Here is a 21168-nt window from a genome sequence, read left to right as displayed (position 1 = left end):
ACCAATAAACAGTTGAAGATTCATGGATGCCTGAAGTTTCAGAAAGGACCAGAAAGCTGGCAGACGGAAACGAAGGAGAAGTACAGCATAGAAGAGGATCACCGCCCAATGAATCTCCATCATCAAGTCGAGAACAAGCCGCTCATAAAGGTGGAGAGGTTCGTTAGACGGTTTCAGGCTCACCGGAACTACACGGGCGGGGGGATGTTGACGCACCCACTGTGCGATCGAATTGAGTGAGTACCGGTTTCGCCCTTTCGCAAAATCGAACGCGACTGTCAGGCTGACAGCGCAGCTCGTTTCAAAGGTAGAAGAAATTTGACAGAAGAAAAGTGAAGAGTTATTTCGAGTTGAAAGAAGAAAGCCCAAAGTTGATAGAAGATAAAGTTAAAAGTTTGATATATAAAATTAGTATAAATTATAGTGTTTAGTAAAGCACAGAGAAACGGGAAGTGATTGAAAAGTTAGAGATAGTCGAAAGGTAGGAAAACAAATAAAATTATATAAATATTTAAAATCTAACTTAAAATCTTGGAAACTATAGGACAGAAAGATAGTTGGAAGTCAGAACAAATGAGGAAAGCTAACCTATAGAACAAAGAATACTAAAAATGTAAGTTTAAAATCAAATTAAAACTAAACTTAAATATTTACAATTAAAATAAATTGCAGCTTTAAAGCTGCACCAGTACGTGCTGCTAAAAGACAGGTGTCTTACAAGTTTTTCTTCGAAAGTTCCGCCAACAAGGACTAAAACCGTTTGCCGGGATAACCGTACACTTTTGTAGGGTGCATGCATTTGCTTACTTTTTATTTTGTTAATATATTAACTACTATATGAATAGCTACTTATCACTATGTTCAAATATGTAAATACAATTTCAAATAAAATTGGAAGATTCATTGAATTAAACACTGTGAACCAACCTTCATATTTTTTTGTTCCACTACAGATCGCAGCAGCTTTCTATATTTTTTTCTGCATTTTTCACCAATACAAACTTCCAATTGCAGGTACAGCTGTTGCCGCTATCATCATGCCGTCATTCGTTTTTTCCTAACTTGACAACGTAATAATGATCTATCCTTCACATAATGGCGTCTACTTTATCTGCCGGATGTGTTTCGAGCTATATTGGAAACTCTTTCAATCGGGCTATTCAACGTGAGCCCTAAAAAATCGTTTCAGCTTGTATTATTTCTTAAGCTACATTGCGAACATTGAACGACTGCTAAGAGGAATGTTTCACTTTGATAGGTCGAATTTTTCCCAAAAAACTGATGCTAACTTTTTCGTTGCGTTTTTTCGCCCTGCTAGAGAAGTTGGAAACACTTGATCACTTAGGAATAATAAATATGCGACCTTTGTTTGTGGCGTCTTATGGCTCTATTATGAAAGTCATGTTGAACTTTACTTTTCTCGACACGTGCATTTTGGTATTATAGAAGTCGAGCTAGACATGATTCTGACGAGTAACTCGGCTAAGTCGATTGCCCAGCGACGAAAAATTACTCAACTTGTATATTGCGGCGCTTATGAAAACCTGCAGCCGCGGTGATGACGCGCTCAGGAGATAACCGCGAGATAAACGCAATGTTAAAGTTTAGGTTTTATATTTTTTTATTAGATTAGTTTTAACCCAGAGGGTCATTCACCACTTTGGTTTTATAGTTTGCAGTTCTACAAAATAACAATTTTGTTGTATGGTTTTGATGAAAAACAACTGATTTAGTAAATTTTTATGTAATCAATTACTGAAATCAGTTTTGCGGTAATCTTTTGGTAGTTTGGTTCAACAATCAAGATAACAGCGATGTGAGAATTTTTCTTGCAAGCTGCAATAATGTGACCATTCTACTTAACTCGACAGTGATGCAACCGAACAAGGACAGACTAGCAGTTAATTGTCGTCTACAGTAAGGATCCAGACCTGAGTGCACTATACATGTGGCAAATCTTGATTCGATCGTATTGAACAAATGGTATGAAATCTACCAAGCACCGCTGTAAACAAATAATTTCAAAACCCGCTCCAGTTTTCATAATAATTACTATTGTTTTGGAATCCGAAAAAAAAAATCTGCTCAGGATGAGATAATGTTACTATAAAGACTGCTCTCTAAAAAATGGCACATTGCATTTGGGCAAAAACGAGCGAAAAAGCGTTTTGGTTAGTTTTTAGCGTTGTAGCGTATGGATCGAAATTGATGAAATTTTGAGTGTAATGCTTACGTTGACAGAATTTCATCACAATCTGTTAAGTAAAGCCTAAATAAAAGTTAATCTAGAGGCATAGAAAACCCTATAATTTGGAACTGGAGTTTCGCAAAAAAAACGTAAATGACTGGATTGCATCATTTTTATTTAGCTTTAAATGTCCCAATATTACATCCTTACATTTCTCTGTTTCTGATAAAATTCGCCATTTTTCTCTTAATAGAACGCATCATCCTGCACAGTTGAAGATTTCCGCATATTTTTTTAGCACTGTTGACTGTCTCCCCGCTTCGTCGAAGTCGTTGTTTGACAATTGCCTAACATTTTTAAATGTGTCTAAAGTCCATACAATTTGGAGGGTTCGTCTCTTTTGGCACGAAATCGACATTATTAGCTGCATACGACTTTAGCACCACTTACGATGTTTGCGAATGAATGACAAAATCCGTTTCTTCAAGCATTTTTTCTTGAACATACCTACTTGATGTCACTATTGAGGAAGTGATGAAAGGCTCAGTCTTCAGTTCACAGCTACGAATTCCTTGCCAGATCATGACCTTTGAGAATTTATCAGCAAACACCAACTAATACTTGTCTGGCACATCGCCACGTTGCAATGTAAAATTTTTGACGTGCAACGAATTGGCGACGAATAGCCCAGGACCGAGCACAATGGAGAGGAATTCTTGATACGGCAAGAGCCACCACGGCTCTCGGCTGATAACGAAAATAAAGTAAGTAAAAAAAAGTATTGTGATCCGGCGAGCGGGCCTTGAGGCGAGAGGAACGAGCTTCAGCAAGAGTAGCCAACCCCTAGCCTTCGCAGATGACCTCGACATCATTATTAGAAACCTTGGGACGGCGAAGGCAATCTATGCCAGATTAAAAACGGAGACTAAGAGGATTGGATTACAAAACAATTCGTCGAAAACTAAATATATGATAGGAAGAGGCTCCAGAGAAAGCAACGTTTACCTCCAACGGACAGTGCCTATTGACGGCGATGAACTGGAAGAGGTTGATGAGTTCGTATATTTGGGATCTCAGGTCACCGCTGACAATAATACGCGAAAGGAGATTCACCGACGCATTCAAGCTGGAGATCGAGCCTACTTTTCCCTCCGCAAGGCACTTCGATCAAGGAGCATACGACGCCGCATAAAGCTGACGATGTACAAAACATTCGTGAGACCGGTAGTCCTCTACGGACTTGAGACAGTAACTTTGCTTACGGAAGACATACGTGCACTTGCCATATTTGAACGAAAGCTGTTGCGGACTATTTTTGGCGGAATACAAACGGATAGCGGAGAGTGGCGTAGGCTTATGAACCACGAATTGCAGGTACTACTTGGAGAGATTCCCATCGTACACCTGACGAAAGTTGGAACACTACGGCCACGTCGCAAGGATGCCGGACGACTGTGCAGTAAAATCCGTTCACTTCCAAAATCCCACCGGCGCCAGAAATAGAGGAGTCTAACGAGCTAGAAAGATGGCTCAACCAGGTTAAAGCCAACTTGCGTATGTCTCGACGCGCAACGAATCGGCAATAAGTATCCCAGAACCGAGTAGAGTGGAGAGGAATTCCTGATGCGACAAGCACCGCGGCTCTCGGCTCTTCTACATGTACCAGTTCTACCACGTCCACGTCTTCAAGTTGTCCACGTCTTCAAGATCCGGAAGGCTAAAACTCGCGCCAGAAAGCAGTTGCATGTGCACGAGTTTTACGAGTTTAGCCGCATCACGGTTGGCGTTTCGCCAAAAAGTCCTTGATTTGGCAGACCATCTGTGGTTGCGGCGGCAAGACAAACCAACCATACAACCTCGACAAGTACCATCCCCGCAAATCTATCGGGACGAGTACCCCCAAATATGCCTGCTACCCTTTCAGCAGTCCCACTTAGGTGAGACTGTATTGGACCCTTAACCATAACCATAGTGCTGCAGTTTTCCCCTGAAAGTTTGAAGAAACCCCGACCACAAGTGCATCAGGAAAATTGATCATCGTATGTTCGAATGTCGACTGGGAGCGGCTGTTAGAGTCATTCCAAGTATTTTTCTCAGATGCCAAACAATTTCGTCAATATTTACACTGCCTATGGTCCATAGTCACCAACAAAGATAGCATATTTTGTTGTTATGTGCCCGCCCGCCCGCCGTTATGTGTTGTTATTGCCCGCTCAGTTAGCGCCGGGGTACGATGCTGGTCTAACAAGCCAATCGTCGTAGGTTCGAATCTCAACTGGGTGGTGCCGCTATTGAGTTCTGAAGGACGTTTATGGGCTTTGCTTTATATGCCACTCTTAAAGTACTGTGAAAAGTGATCCTTAATCGAATCCAGGAGAAAATCGACGATACTCTCCGGCAGTAGCAAGCTGGACTCAGCTCCTTACTAAGAAGGAAAAATTAATTAAATTATTGGCTATAAGACGCACTGACGCGATTAGTAAGAAAATGTTATACTGACTCAATCAGCAATTTGGTAAGATCGTTTCAAGTCGAATTTTTTCACATGTTACTATATACGGATCAACTTATTTGCTAATAACATACCAAACGAGTTGAGAGTCCGAATGTAATAGTAACATCCATATGAATCTAGTATTACCTTCTGGCGGGACTTGCTGACTAGAAAATGATTCCGGAATGCGCTGCAAGTACTCAGTCATTCTTCATGGGTCTTTGAATAGTCAGTAGAGCTAAAACCATCTATAACCCGAAACTAAGATAATTACAAGGACTAACCATCACTGCAGTTACCTTTTTTTCATAAAATCACTGCCGGACAGTGCGAGATAGATAGGATATACACACACATTCACACACAGAAGCGAACGAATTTTGCAGAAAGGCACTCAACTAACAATATCCATTTACTCGCGTGGAAAAATAAAACATTACTCGTCCCCATTGGGAATGATAAAAAATTAAGCATCAAGATAAAATGTTCATATGGCTTATTGAAATCTCTAAAATCAGTTCAGTGGACCAATAGCAATAAATATTTAAAAAATGTAAAAGCAAAATGAACAAAAATGATGATTTTTGGCACCACCATAACTCAGAATAAAAATTACATATTTGACTTCCTAATGCACAAGTTTTTACTAAGTTTTTCATAACTCAAATATACAACTACGTAAGATTTGAGCCAACTCAGAACACATTTAATTTTCGATAGTACTTTTTCCCATGTAAAATTATTGTATAGGTATTTGCTGATTTATTGCCTTAGAAAAATAACAGTTAAGCAGTTAAACTGTCGTTTATTTATTTATTTTTATATTCCATTATAAAACATATGTTTTCTCATTATAACATTTTACTATAGTTGCTAATAAGAGACAGGGGATAAAACGAGTCCGCACTCCATTGCAGGGCATATTTCCGTTGTACTTCATTATGTCATCTAGGCATTTGCCATATTAAATATTTAACCCATTTCCTCCCAGCGTTGCGAAAACGCAACGCACTTTCATTCGATTCTAGTGAAGGCTATGTTTAAAATATCAACTTGGACCCTGAGAAACAAAGGAATATTGGAAAAAAAAATCTAGTCGACCTGTTTTCGCTCAAAGGTCAGATGTTACATGTAACATAATTACAGCTGTGACAAAATAACAGGTTTTGCTATTTTTCAGACAGTTAAGGAAAAATGCTCATATGACTCGATTTTACCTCTATTTACGTCTGACCAATGAATCGGTGTTAGTAAGAATCGGTTGCTTGCCAAAAAACACTTTGTTTCATAATTTTGATTACTTTTGTAATTTTAAGAAAGGTTCTAAGCCTTGCATTGCGAAAACGCAACGCTAGGAAGAAACGATATTCAAATTTTGCAACGGGAACGTTTGTTTTCGTTCGTTCGCTGCGGATGTTTCATTTGAAGTCGTTGCTTTTTAGTAAACAAATGAATGTAAATCTTATCTTTCGCTTGTTCAAAATATCCCGGAAACATTATAAAAATCCCAAGTTTGCTTTAACGGTAAAAAAGTATGAAGTATTTATATGCATAATAATGAAGGTATGCAAAAACGGTATACCCCTAACGCCCAGCGGTGCGTTTTCGCAACGTAGCGTTGCGGAACACAGGGCCGCAAAGAGAATTTTCCTGAAAGTTTCAACTTTCTGTCCCTGCTGGGAAAAGTGTGGGGCTTAATGGGTTAAGCACGCATAAAATATAGTATAAACCATACCTGTCGACATTTTTTAATGCCACCAAATCATATCTTAACTTCTACAAATGTTTATTTACGAAATTAACTCTTCTTCGAATCGAAAGCTAAAATCACTAATTAGTAAATCGAACAACCAGTCTCACGTCAATAATGCGGTCGAGTCGTGTAGGTATTTATACATCGATAGGTTTCATAGATAGTTTATAAAAATCCAATATTATCAAGGGTACGTTTTCACACATAACCTACAATTGAAGCTAATTATTTTTTTAAATATAATTCGTCTACGTTCACGGCATATACGTCACATGCAAAAATCTGTTCTGCATCAGAACACTTGTTAATCAATCAATATAGGTGAAAGATGCGTAAGAATAAAAAGTAATCAATTCGGTGGTTTCCTTATTAGCAACAATTGGAAAGTATTTAAACAGGTTACATTTTCACTTTCGGTACATAGAAAATGATAAATATTAGTATTAATTTTCATCAAGCGCTTCTGTGTTATGGTTCTCTCCGCAACGGAATTAATCTCGTGAAAATTTTCTTATTCTTGTTTTATTGCACACATTTCACGCGAATTTGTGTACTAAACCGGGATTATTTTTCCGATTCGACTGAAAATTTACATTCATTCGCTGTGACCAACCGCTGAGTGGCAATGTAAAAGCAAGAAACACATTTTAGTCTTAATAAATAAGTATAAATTTTCAAACTAATTTTGGTTAAAAAAAACGCTAATCCAACACCACATAACGTACACTGATTTCTGGTTAAAATAAAAGAAGGCTGTAATATATCAGTATAAACTCTATAAACTTAATCGTCTAAAAGTATCGCTTTTAATTATATAACCTATAACCAAGAACAAATTTTTTCCAGCAATTTAAATCGATAAACGCAAACACTACTTATCTGAAAAACGCTGAGCCAGATAGTCTGACTTCGTGGTGGAAATAATTTCATCCACTCCAGCAACTTCATGAACATATTGAATAAATTTCCGAATTTTAAATCTATGTTGCTCCAACACAAAGTAAAATCATTCAATACCCTGGTATTTTTCAAACCTTAGAATTTACTTTTTCTTTTGAGAAAAACCACAATCTCGATCCTGTGTTGTTCATCTCGAATCAGCCGCTTCCGGACGTTCATTAAACTATTTCCTGATAGTGAAAAGGATTTTCTCGATGAAGTAACTAGCATTGTGTACATCATCTTCCATTGTCACATTGCAGTGGGTGGCCATCATGTTATTTAATTCATTTAATATATTGTGACAACTTTACAAATATAGTCACTTAGAATTTATTTATTTATTTTTACTACTATTCATTAATACTTCTTAATATTTAAATAATTAATTATGTATCTCAAGCAAATTAAAGACATGCAACAACACTGGAAACACTGCGGGCACATTATAAAAAAAATTGACAGAAAAAGCATTCATATGTGGTATAATAATTATAAGTTACCAGCAAAAACAAAGAAACTCATCTCTCTCAAGTCACTAGTTCGAATGCGATGGCCACCAACACAAATGCAAAACTACCAGGAATAGGATGTATCTGCTTAATAAAATCCTTAGCACTAAAAACCGACGGACAGACCAGGGATGTTAGACATCTGTCCTACTGTGTAACCTTACCTTCCGTTCGATAGGCCAGTATACTTTTCAATATCAGTTCATTGAAGCATTATAGAATATATATAAACGTGTTGAATACATACTGTTCGAATGAAACGGAACGAGAAATGCATATCAAGCAGGATTCAGCGCAAAAACCACCTGCGGTGATGAATTCTAATGAGCAACAACTGAAGAATATTGTTATGATAACCGAAGATGGTAGTTCCACCGAGTGCTTCCTAGTTCCTCTATTTATGTTTGCACAAACGACTAATTCGTGCCGTTATCTATTCGGGTTATCGGAATCATTATACAGTCACTCACGCAAGGTTGAATTTGTTGTGCACTTTGCTTTCTCTAGGAAACAAATGCCTTCAGTCATGGCCAACATCAAAAGCACAAAACCAAGTGACATCGATTAGCAAACACATCGTTCGAATCAAAATTACTATCGAATAAAAAAAACAAACAAACAAAAACCATGAACTAATTCGGACGCATAATTACTTTTTCCGCAGCCTTGTTATCCATGCTGGTGGTTGAGCTTGGTTTCGCAATTTTTCCGTCGCCTTTTTCACAATTTTCTTCGTTTTCCATCGTTTCACAGAAAGTGCACCAACTGCCACAAACTGAGAAATTAACTTTTAATGATAAACTATATGTCTTTTTCCTTGCTTTTGTATTCTAGAAAGTTTCAATCGAATTTTCACCGCTCCGCGTCAAGGGAAAAAATGCAACCACAGTACCGCAACACACTCACTATCTCGGCCGAGCGATCGGAAAACTACGGACTGGGTGGAGAAGGATCGTGGCGACATGTCCTGCCCACCCATCCACAGCTTGGGTGAAGGCTACAGTATTGCAGCTGCTATCACCCTCCTTCCTCGTAGCCACCGATTGCTAACTTAGCGACCGCAATCAGAACGGAAGATTCGCGCACGACGACCGCAGCGGCACAAATGTCCTTCCGATGCGGGAGTTCGCCAGTATAGATACCCTGCGCTGCCAGTATCAATTCGAACTGCTCCCGTATGAGTGTGCGTGTTGCAACAACGAAGAAAAAGAGCCCCGACCGAGCACTCTGAGAGCGGCTGAGAATGGAAATGTCAAGCGATAAGAGAGCCAACGTTCTACGGAAAAACTTCCCAAGTTGCTATTCGAAATAGTTACACCCCCCACAGCCACGGCGTTGCCCATGATAAACAGTGAGCTAGTGACGTAATCTTTTCGGCCAAAATGACTCACTTGTGTTGATTATTTTGCTGGGCCTTTTGTTGTGCAAAATATAACCGTTATCTCTTCGGATATTTATTTTGGTAATAGAAAATTATCACACTCAAGTACTTTTTATACACGGTTTGGTTTTTCGATTATTAAGAACGGGGCAACTTAGAGACCATTTATTTATTTCTCAATACATTTGGGACAGGCCCGACATTCGTCACTTGAGTGTATCAACATATAATCTACTATATAATCTAATAATCTAATATATATGAGACTAGTCTGTAACCAAAACCAAGCCCCTGACAGGGTGCTATATTCTCGTGGTAAGAACCGCAACTTAAGGACCAAACAGAATGCTGCGTCAACGCATCCGTCAGTGTCAATTTGACAGTAAACCCATGGGAAAACTATTAGAATAACGCTGACGGACGCGATGACGCAGCATTCTGTTTGGCCCTTTACTCCCTACCAGCTTTGTACAAAGCTGAAACTAATACACGTGCCACTTAAACTACAGCAGGTGCGAGCACGTAATGAACACTCTATCTTCCGGGGCAGGATTTGTTGTGGGCCCGAAAAAGAAGGGGTCCGAAATCGGCGTTAAGCATTCGTGGTACAACAATATACAGATGACAGTAACCTGATTAAAACCGCAGTGCCTCAGTCTATATTAAACAACAGAGTGCGTATCATTCGATATTTATATGCAAGCGCCCTCTGTTGACCACTTTATATGTAAAGTTCACCTGCGAGATAACATAAAATTTCGGCAAAGAATAGAACATTCTGGATTTGGCATTCGCTGAAGAAGGTCTGCGATATCATCTCATCTCGTCGTTAACTGTTCATTCTCGGTCTAAGTTAGACCCTTCCAGTGGTAACTCGGCTAAGATATCATTGCGTGGAAGACTTTGGTACAAGCTACCCATTTGATTCCGCCACATCATGCATGTTCATTAATCGCGTAGCCAAAGTTATGCCCATGTTTAAAGCCCGCCTATAAACAAATTTGGACGCCCCTTATGCGAGAAACCGGTATGCCCATTATGATAGAAATTATAACCATTTGACATAGCTTTGTTTACATGTTTATGAAAAACAACTGGTGCAAGTCTCGTCAAAATATTGCACCACGTTGCAGAGCAGTACAAAATGGAACTCGACCAACGTAAAAAAATCTTACACAAATAACGGGTGGCAACTAAAATTTTGAAATTTTTTTGTCAAGCTGTCAAAAAAAGACAAAGATACATGAAGAAGATCTGATCTGAAATTAAAGCTACATTATCCATTGTTCAAAAAAAATTAGTGTATATTAGAAAAACGGTCCGTAATCGGCTGTTCGGCGAAGCTTTCGTTTGACGTCGAAACAGGAGTGTTGTACGGCCTTCATGTCAACGTTGCGAATGCATCTCTTGGTTATACCAATCAACTGTTTGCAATTCGTGGCTCTCCAGTTATATTTGTACACCAAGGAACTCAACATCCCGAAGAAATCTTCGATTGGGCGCACTGAGACAGGTTTTTCCGATCGTGATTCTTAGGTAAAAGTGGGATCGAATGGGTATTTAGGAACGATTGTGTTTTTTCGGCGCAATGTGATGATGCTCTATTCGGCCAAAGCACGTATTATCCATCTGCATGATGTGTTTGTAGAAACGGGATCAAAATTTTCTCCAAACATTTGTCTGGTGCATCTTAATTGATGGCTAAACCAGAGGGCTTGTTGTTGAAGAAACGAGAGAGAGAACGACGTCCTTCTGCGTCCATAATTTTGGCTGGTCTTCCACTACCTTGCTTGCGAATAGTTGTTGGGCATCTTAGGAAATGGTAAACAGTCGAAGCCGCAACATATTTGCTTTTTAAATGTTGTACCGTATACTTTTTGCCGAGATTTCTGTTGCAGTTCGTAGAAATGTACAACGCGCTTCCGAAATGCTTCTTGTTTCGACGCCATTTTTAGCAAAACTGGGTAAGCATAAACAAAACAAAAAATATTAACAAAAAGAGGAGAGAGAGAGCTAACACATACTCTCACTTCACTCTGAGCTCGTTTGTTGTTGAGTATAAGGGCCGCAAAAAAAATCCAAAATTTTAGTTGCCACCCGTTACCTGGAATATCCAGAGTGGTCTGGAACAAAGTTTGCGAAAGTGCTAAAAATTCCTAAATCAACAGTGTGTAATGTTTTAAAAGATTATAGGGAGAACCTAGGTGTGGCAAGGTGGCAAAGAGCTTTTAAGAAAACCGGAACTAGGAACTGAAAGCTGGAGGGGAAGATATTGAGGTGCGTTCTATATTCAAATTCAAGTGTAACCCTGGCATCTCCATCCGGGATATGGCTAGAAGGTACGAAGCAAACTATCAAACCACGCGGAATATCCTCGCTCGAGAAGGCTATAGGTCTTACAGTGCCAGTAAACATCCGAATCGGTACTTGATACAGAATTTGGTAGCCAAAAAGCATGTACAAATGCCTAGCAGAAGCAAGTTTTAACGAAATTCAACGAATGTATTTTAATGGACGACGAAGCCTACGTGAGAATGGCTTTCAGCAACTTCCTGGTCAAAAATTGTAAGTGCCTAGTTCATATAAGTTCGTGTTTGCTGATAAATTCGCAAAAAATGCCATGATCTGGCAAGGAATATGTAGCTGTGGACTGAAGAATGAGTTTTTCATATCTTTTTGTAAACAATGATATCAAGTTTATATATGGAAAAATACTTGAAGAAACGGATTTTGCCATTCATTTGATTCGTAAACATAACAGTAACGTTATAGTCTGGTCTGATTTAGCTAGCTGTGACTACTCTAAAGTGGTGCTTGGATGGTATGCAGAATGCAGCAAATGATTTCGATTTGGTGCCAAAAAAGATGAACCCACCAAATTGTCCGGAGTTTCGACCCATTGAAAAACACAACACTGTCAACGGGGGGACAGCCAACAGAGCTAAATAAATGCGTTCAAAGTGGAAGAAACATGCTGATTCAGTCGTATCTTTGACTGAGCAGGGAGTGATGAGTTCTATCACTAGCTTATAGTTGAGCCCAAGGCTTAAGCTCAAACCCAATCCCAAGCAGCGAAAGAGGACGTGCGCTCTGCTGACAGAGGTTGCTAATTTATAATTGTGTTAGTGATTTGTTTTCCCCCAGGTTGAAAAACTCTGCAACAGCACAGTGGGACTCCACCAACTGCAATAGAAACTTGCGTGTGCGCAAGGGGTTTCCAGTAGGATGATTTATATATTTTGGACAAGCGTTATGTGTGCTCTATTTGAGATATTATCAATGGATTTTGCCGTAAATGCCTAAAATAGAGCACGCGTAATGCCAAAATACATAAATCACTCTAAGGTGTATAAAAGCGTAGTAATCAGCTGTTACTCTTGTAGTTAATCATTTATGTCTTACGTAACGTAACTAACGGTAATCAATATAATGATCAATAATAATCTTAAGTGATCATTAATTTTTAGTAATCACAGAGCATGCTGCAGATGAATGTAGGAGTGTGATGGATGAGGAGAACGCTGCGCGGGCGGCAAAGATGCACAGTGCCGTGCCGCAGACACGTCAGAATGGGGAAAGACACAGAAAGAAAAAGATGCAGCGAATCCAAATTTTCCGGGAGAAAATACCTGTCTGCGCAGTTGGATCAGTTACGTAATTCTCAGGAAACGTGAAAGTTCTACCAGAAAGGCTTTATGCCGCGAGTCGAAATGTGTCGGGATAAAAATAACAGCATTTTGGCGTCAATATTTTTTTAAAACGATGGTTTTTACAATTGATGAAGGGACGGTAATTGATGGATGAAAAAAAAATTTTTTTTTTTGAAATGAGGGGAAAGAGTTGGAAGGAAGGAAGGGGGGGCGGGTAATAGGTAGCTACGCTTAACAAGTTTGTCCAATTCTGGAAGGTGCATGGGTCGAACCAAGCTATAATCAGAGATTATAACCGGATTTGAACCCACAACACCTGCCAGGGCGTGTGGCTCGCTGGTACCCGTGTACCTTTGAACCATAGAAGCGCTGGACAAAACAAGTCTTCACAACCCCCCTTATTAATGTAGCGACGTGACTGGTTGCGGGTTATTTTTAGACCCCCTTTCTTCACACTCTTTCCTCTCCTTTCCTAAAAAAAATTCATTGCTTTCCCCTGCCGTCCCTCCATCAATTGTAAAAACCATCGTTTTCAAAAAATATTAATATTAATGCCTCATGCCTGACCGCATTTCAAGGTCAAAGACTAAAACACGAGTTTGGTCAAGTATTTTGGAGGACAATCGTGAGGTGATCGAAAGGTGGAAGCAGCCCTTCAATGAACATCAGAATGGCACCCAGGCAGACAACTATCGCAGCGGGGAAAAAATTTCAACAATGGGACAAACGGAAAAGAGGTGCCAGCCAACGATAGGCGAAGCTAAGGAGGCCATCAGACAACTAAAGAATAATAAATCGGCTGAAAAGCAGCATATGATACCATCGACCGAAAGAGCTATGGAAAATCATGAACGAGAGTGTCTTCCCCGAGAAGCTTTTCAAACTTAACCTTTCTACGATGGATGGTACAAAGTAACACAGGTTCAGATTTCGGATGGATTGTCAGGCGGTGCCGATATCGAGTCAATAGGATCTTTACGCTAGCCCCGTAGTTTTCTTGTACTCCAGTAACCGGCTGCGAAGTCTGTCGATAAAGAAAAGTCAAGTACTTGAGGACATTTATACCCATGACTTTGCTTGATGGATTGTCGAGTTCATTCGGATCACTCAGAGGGCATCGTCAAGGTGATGGTCATGCCTGCTGTTCAACGTAGAGATGGTCGGGTATGAAAATTTGAATACCCGAACCCGACCCGTACCCGATCAAGAAAAAAATTGAAAACCCGTACCCGACCCGAACCCGCAAGTTTATTATTTTTGATACCCGAATCCGACCGCATCCCGACGGGTACGGGACGGGCCCGTCTACCCGACCATCTTTAATGTTAAAAAGGTGAATGGAGATACCCGACCCGACCCGAACCCGCAAATTATTTTTTTTAATACCCGAACCCGACCCGAACCCGGCGGGTACGGGTACGGGTGCGGGTTTCGGGCAAATTTTCCGCTACCCGACCATCTCTAGTTCAACGTAGTGCTACGAAGTGTTATGAATCGAGCAGATATCAACACGCGGGGTTTCCAGAAAAGATTGGGTTGAAAGTAAATACGTCTAAAACAAAGTACATGCTGGCTGGCGGAACGAAGACCGACAGACACCGCTTGAGCACCAGGGTATTGATCGACAGCGATGAGTTTGAGGTAGTTGACGAATGGCTCGCTGGTAACGACGGACAATGACACCAGCCGTGAGATTCGGAGGTGTAGTATCAGCAAAAGTCGGGATCCCTAGTAATCATAAGCAATTGCGGTCGAACGGCGGCAAACAAGAAAGCGACCAACATAGCTCTTGCCATCTCAAGCCGCTACCTAGCGCCTCCACGCGGCCATGCACGGTAATGCTCTATTGAGTAGCTAAGCTAGGAGTTGCAACGCTGCGTGGTTCCCGAATACCTGATTTCAAAACTGCGATTTTGAGCAGACGGCTGAGCCACACGGCCAGGCAAGCCTAATTAATATATTATTCTAATAATTTGTTTTGTTTCAGCTCATCAAGCATTTCCTACTGTACAGTAAAAACTTTGGCCGAGACAAATTTAAATAATGCACATGGATATCAGAATGAAGAGTTAAATTAATTATTGGAAATTAGATACACTGATGGAAACTCAAATGACGCAATTATAATTAATTCGACGGATGGCTGGTGAGATTGTTCTATGGGCAAAACCCTCCATAATATGCTCCATGTCATTTTATTTTTACGCTTATATATTCATATTATGTTCATATCGTATATTATAGGGTACATGAACACCTATGAAGATTTCGTTAGTTTTTACGCATCCTCGTAAAGTAGGTGTTCAACTAACGTACCCATTTCTTAAATCGTAAGGACATGGCCAGGTGTATAGTGTGCTTGCGGGTACACCGTATCAGCCACCCATGATGTGTACGGTTGTCTATGCTATGCTATGCTAACAGTAGGCCATATGAATAAAACAGTTTACTTTGCTTTTTCCGTTTAAATCGTATGGGAGCATTTGCTCTAATTCTTCTATTCATACGGCCTAGTGTCTTGCCCAGCCCAAGTCCTCCTAATTCAAATGTTTATTACATGTTGTAGAGTTGGTCTGAGATTGCAATTTATGTAATTTTCTAAATGATTGCTGTTTTCTGATTTAGATTAGACAATACATCGTTGAATCGCGCCAAACAAGCAGCATTTGCTCGTAATTAACGTCATTTGTTGGTTATCTAAACTTCTATTGACATAAAACAAAATAAAAACATGGATTTGGAAATACTGTCCGTATCAGAATAACAGCAAATGCTATTTGAAAACTTCTGGAACACCACGTGTAAAAATATATAAACCGCCGATCACAAAGAGTAAACAATGTAAATTGCGGCGATCATCTCAGTGCAACTATGTGAATCTTGCAGTAAGCACCTTTTCTACAACCAAATAGATAGGAGTAAGTAGGATCATTACTACAGGACCATTAAAGCTTGTAAAAGTTTAGTAAACCACAACATTGGTTAGAAATTGTTATTCCATAGGTAACGGTGGATACTGCCACATACTAGGTGTTTTTAGTTGTTAGTTTGCTTTCTTCATATGCTTTTTGCTCACCACCTTGATTGCTCCAAGCTCGTCACCCAGAGTCACAATAGACTCGAAGAAAACACGTCCGGGTTTCTGTTGCTGCTGCTGTTTCATGAGATCATTACCGTAGAGTAGTTCCTGAGGCACCCGTTCATAGGCGTGTATACCACCATCGGCCCTCGCCCGTTTCACTGATGAATAACCACGGAAATCGAAACTTGCCCTTAAAAATTCAGCAAGACCAACGAAAATTCGGTTTGGCATTTTCATAACGCGGACTTTGAAGAACTACGTGTAAGAAAACTGAAATACACTTAACATTGACGTATAATAATAATCCCTAAACAAAGCAAAATGTGTACTTTTTATTGGACATGGTCTAAATTAATTTAAAGTTCTGCAGCTAATCTATAATATTTAAAATAATGTTGCAATTACATCTTAAAAGTTTCCGTACCGTGTAAAAGCTGTATCGCGGCCAGAATTTGACAAAGCGACCGCTTATTTGGGGATGAATAATGTTCACCTTCGAAAGGCTCTTCTTCCTAGTAGATACTATTGGTTATTGCAATAGGTAGTTATAACACCGAGCTAGTTGCACTTTTCAACTTTTTTAACTAAATACTATGCCTCGATAGTATGGAAAACAATTTACATTAAAGTTACATTTTAAGTCTAAGACCGCGACTATCAAGAACGAATACAAATTTGCACAAACTGCGGCAGATTCCAATTGCAGAGCACGGAATGCCTGCACTACACTCTACACTGCGCCACACGTCAAAGGCTGTGAAAGGCCTATACTTCTTATGTGTGTGTAATATTGTGTTTTTGTTTCCAATTAGACAGCGCAGCACTGCCAGCAATGCGGTATTCTTTAAATGTCACTTTGAAATTGACGAAAAATTGAAGATAGTAACCAAGGGGTTTCGAACAACCGGGATTACAATACGCCGAATAGGATGCCTCTTGGATTTCCAAGATTTCCCTTTCGGATCAAGGGGTTTCCAGTATACGGCTGTGAACCATTTTGCAAAATTTTTAATTTTTTAGTTAAATCTTGCAAGTAAACGACCACTTCTGGATAGAATTAACAAAAGGCCGAATGTCGCAAATGTAAACAAAACGGGTGAGAGTTATTTTTTGCTGGGCCAGCATATAGGAAAATCAACCCTCACTCGGTTTGTTTACGTTTGCGACATTCGCCCTTTTGTTAATTCTATCTTCACTTGCTTACAAGCGAGTAATCGCTTATGTCAAACAGCAGAGCGATGTAGAAAGGTACGGGAGACAGATTTATGCAAAATTCAGTTTGTTTCACCGAAATCACAGAGAACAGACTACCATTAGGTGATCGACAAAAAGTGTGTAAAAGGTTTTTATGTAATCTACGAGTAATCCTATAGAGCACCCCTCGAGCAGTAAATGGCAAACTAAATCTTGATGTCGCTGCCATCGCTGCTATGTAACTCCAGCACAAAGAAATATTGATAAAGGTACATGGATATTTTTTGATGCGTTTGGCAAACTATTTCTGGAGGGCGCCACCGACAGATTTTACACACAAAAAATCGATTACTTCCTTCGAGCCTATGAATCTGTTCTCTGTGCTTAAATGTTGGTAATATTCCCTCTCATATCACAGCTACTTGTCCTGCATTACCAATAGAAAAGGACGGCATCCATTAGGTGGAAGAGGGCACGAATAGTGGCCGTAGAATAGCAAAATAAGAAGTCAAGTACAAGCCGTTTATCAACACTTACGACTCGTTTTAATTGACCAAATGCATTATATTGATACGTTATATGCGCATATGTTGCTGTCTTTAATGCTGTTTTACGATAATGCTTCTATACATCAACAATGTTAATAAACGTTTTATTAGCATTAAGATTGCTAATATACAAAAGGTTGGCATTAGGGATGCATTTTTTATATACTGTTTTGGATTACTGCTTATGGTTACTTGGGGTACATAACATAAGAAATTACATGTTTACTCCTAAAATAAAAGCATGAGATTTTAGAATTTCGGAAATAGGGGTGCGTTATGAGTCAGGTAACACAATAGCTCAGTTCACAGTGACAGTTCTTACCTGGTTTCACCCGACAGTTCGATGAGTTCGATGTACAAAAACAATTCGCGTCTACGAAGTTGCTGATACAGTGGACCCCCGTTCGTTTGAACGATTCCTCATGCAAACTAACGGGGTTACTTTTTAATTTGAACAACTGGTAACCCGAAATATGCTGAAACCTGTGCGAACTGGCCGCCCTGCTCTTTGTTATTGTTTTGGTGGTTTGTTTTAGTTGGCAGTTGCAAGTGCGAATATTGCATTTTCTGATCGGATTTCTATCTTAATCGTTAGAAAAACGACATGTGAAACCGATTAAACACGCTAGTTCAGTACAAACAAATCGTGTTTATGTGCATTGTCTGCATAAACAAATGATGTCATGTTGAGAATGACGTTTGAACCATTTTTAATTTGCACGTCGTGCAAACCAACGGGGTTGAAATTAAAAAGTGTTCAGATTAAAAATGGTCAAACGAACAGGGGTCCACGGTATTTGTTTGGTTTTTATGTGAGAAAAAAGAAGAGGGAAGTATTTTTGCTTTTGTCATCATTCATACAATGACAGTTCGGCATGGAATTTCGTATAAGTGCGAACAGGCTTAAAAATCTTTTTCAGCTCCGTAGTCGCGAATTCCTGCTGGCTCCTCTCTCTCAGGTGAAGGTGCGTTGTAATATAACTGTGGGAAAACCCCTTGTGTAAACAAACTGTAAATAATAAAATTTCCTATTGATCTTGTAAACTTCTGTGAATTTACCTACCCCTCCACGGACCTACCAAAACTAATGAAATAATTCATTTTGGTAGGCGGCCAAGTGAGGTAGTTGAATTCCGCTTCTTATTATGTTGCGTGAATTCACCTACCTCGGTCCGCCCTACCACGGACCTACCAAAATGAGATATTTCGCAGTTTGAAATATTTCACTAACTAACTCATCTGACAGCGCTAAGCTATGATGCGGCGGCCACAGAAACTAAAATCCGGAACTTACCTACCAAACTGGTTTTCTCCACGAAAGGCTGAATTCCATTACGACTTATTGCTCACGTCTCCCAACTGATCTGGAAAATCAATTAATTGGAAATGGTAGCTGGGATATTGGCCAAGCAGGAAAATATTAACTTGCTCGGCCCAAATGATATATGTGACTACAGGAGCGTAAATGCGAATATTTAAGATATATGGAAAATCTTGGGAACTTGAGTTACACTAAGACTTATTGCGCGACTCCCACAACTGATAATGAAATTCGGCAAATTGGAAATGGTAGCTGGGACATTGTCCAAGCAGGAATATATTAACTTGCTCGGCCTAAATGATATATGTGACTACAGGAGCACATATGCGAAAATTTAGGATTTTCCATATACTGAGTACTTGAGTCACACTAAGACTTATTGCGCGACTCCCACAACTGATAATGAAATTCGGCAAATTGGAAATGGTAGCTGGGACATTGTCCAAGCAGGAATATATTAACTTGCTCGGCCTAAATGATATATGTGACTACAGGAGCACATATGCGAAAATTTAGGATTTTCCATATATTGGGAACTTGAGTCACACTAAGACTTATTGCGCGACTCCCACAACTGATAATGAAATTCCTCAAATTGGAAATGATAGCTGGGACATTGGCCAAGCATGAAAATATTAAGTTGTCAGGCCAGCGTGCTGTATATGTGAGGAAAATCGTGGAAATATAGACGATTTTGGATGGATAAATATAGTAGCGCTAATTATTATCGTGGCAAACACAGAAACTAAAATCCGGAACTAACCTACCAAACTGGTTTCCTCCAAGAAAGGCTGAATTTCACTACGATTTATTGCTCATGTCTCTCAACAGATATGGAAAGTCAATAAATTGGAAATGGTAGCTGGGATATTGGCCAAGCAGGAAAATATTAATTTGCTCGGCCCAAATGATATATGTGACTAAAGGAGCACATATGCGAATATTTAAGATTTTCCATATATTGGGAACTTGAGTCACACTAAGACTTATTGCGCGACTCCCACAACTGATAATGAAATTCGGCAAATTGGAAATGGTAACTGGGACATTGGCCAAGCAGGAAAATATTAACTTGCTCGGCCTAAATGATATATGTGACTACAGGAGCACATATGCGAATATTTAAGATTTTCCATATATTGGGTACTTGAGTCACACTAAGACTTATTGCGCGACTCCCACAACTGATAATGAAATTCGGCAAATTGGAAATGGTAACTGGGACATTGGCCAAGCAGGAAAATATTAACTTGCTCGGCCTAAATGATATATGTGACTACAGGAGCGTAAATGCGAATATTTAAGATTTTCCATATATTGGGAACTTGAGTCACAGAGAACAGATTAACAGGCTCGAAGGAAGTAATCGATTTTTTGTGTGTAAAATCTGTCGGTGGCGCCCTCCAGAAATAGTTTGCCAAACGCATCAAAAAATATCCATGTACCTTTATCAAAATTTCTTTGTGCTGGAGTTATATAGCAGCGATGGCAGCGACATCAAGATTTAGTTTGCCACTTACTGCTCGAGGGGTGCTCTATTGAAGGATTACTCGTAGATTACATAAAAACCTTTTACACACATTTTGTCGATTACCTGGTAGTCTGTTCTCTGTGCTTGAGTTACACTAAGACTTATTGCGCGACTCCCACAACTGATAATGAAATTCGGCAAATTGGAAATGGTAGCTGGGACATTGTCCAAGCAGGAATATATTAACTTGCTCGGCCTAAATGATATATGTGACTACAGGAGCACATATGCGAAAATTTAGGATTTTCCATATATTGGGAACTTGAGTCACACTAAGACTTATTGCGCGACTCCCACAACTGATAATGAAATTCGGCAAATTGGAAATGGTAACAGGGACATTGGCCAAGCAGGAAAATATTAACTTACTCGGCCTAAATGATATATGTGACTACAGGAGCACATATGCGAAAATTTAGGATTTTCCATATATTGGGAACTTGAGTCACACTAAGACTTATTGCGCGACTCCCACAACTGATAATGAAATTCGGCAAATTGGAAATGGTAACAGGGACATTGGCCAAACAGGAAAATATTAACTTGCTCGGCCGAAATGATATATGTGACTACAG

The 21168-nt window shown here is 39.6% G+C and overlaps 1 protein-coding gene across 8 annotated transcripts in view; it reads right to left on the bottom strand.

Annotated features, from left to right (window-relative positions):
- The window catches only part of LOC128738781 (calcium-transporting ATPase type 2C member 1), an 84105-nt gene extending 67390 nt beyond the window's left edge, over positions 1-16715 (bottom strand). Inside the window, exons 1-2 of one of the 8 annotated variants that reach the window (XM_053834147.1) lie at positions 16424-16715; positions 15994-16269 (exon numbers count right to left, since the gene is read on the bottom strand). In XM_053834147.1, coding sequence (XP_053690122.1) covers positions 15994-16236 — 243 coding nt within the window. In that variant the 5' untranslated portion in view covers positions 16237-16269; positions 16424-16715. Of the gene's footprint in view, positions 1-8539; positions 8987-15993; positions 16285-16423 lie in introns of those variants that run through there. The other 7 variants (XM_053834150.1, XM_053834148.1, XM_053834153.1 and 4 more) reach the window with 7 other exon arrangements.
- Positions 16716-21168: the final 4453 nt, after the last annotated feature.

This window comes from Sabethes cyaneus, chromosome 2 (genome assembly GCF_943734655.1).
Source record: "Sabethes cyaneus chromosome 2, idSabCyanKW18_F2, whole genome shotgun sequence".
NCBI lineage: Eukaryota > Metazoa > Arthropoda > Insecta > Diptera > Culicidae > Sabethes > Sabethes cyaneus.
Note: the sequence above shows the minus strand (reverse complement) of the source record. Positions and strands in the feature narration are given on the sequence as shown.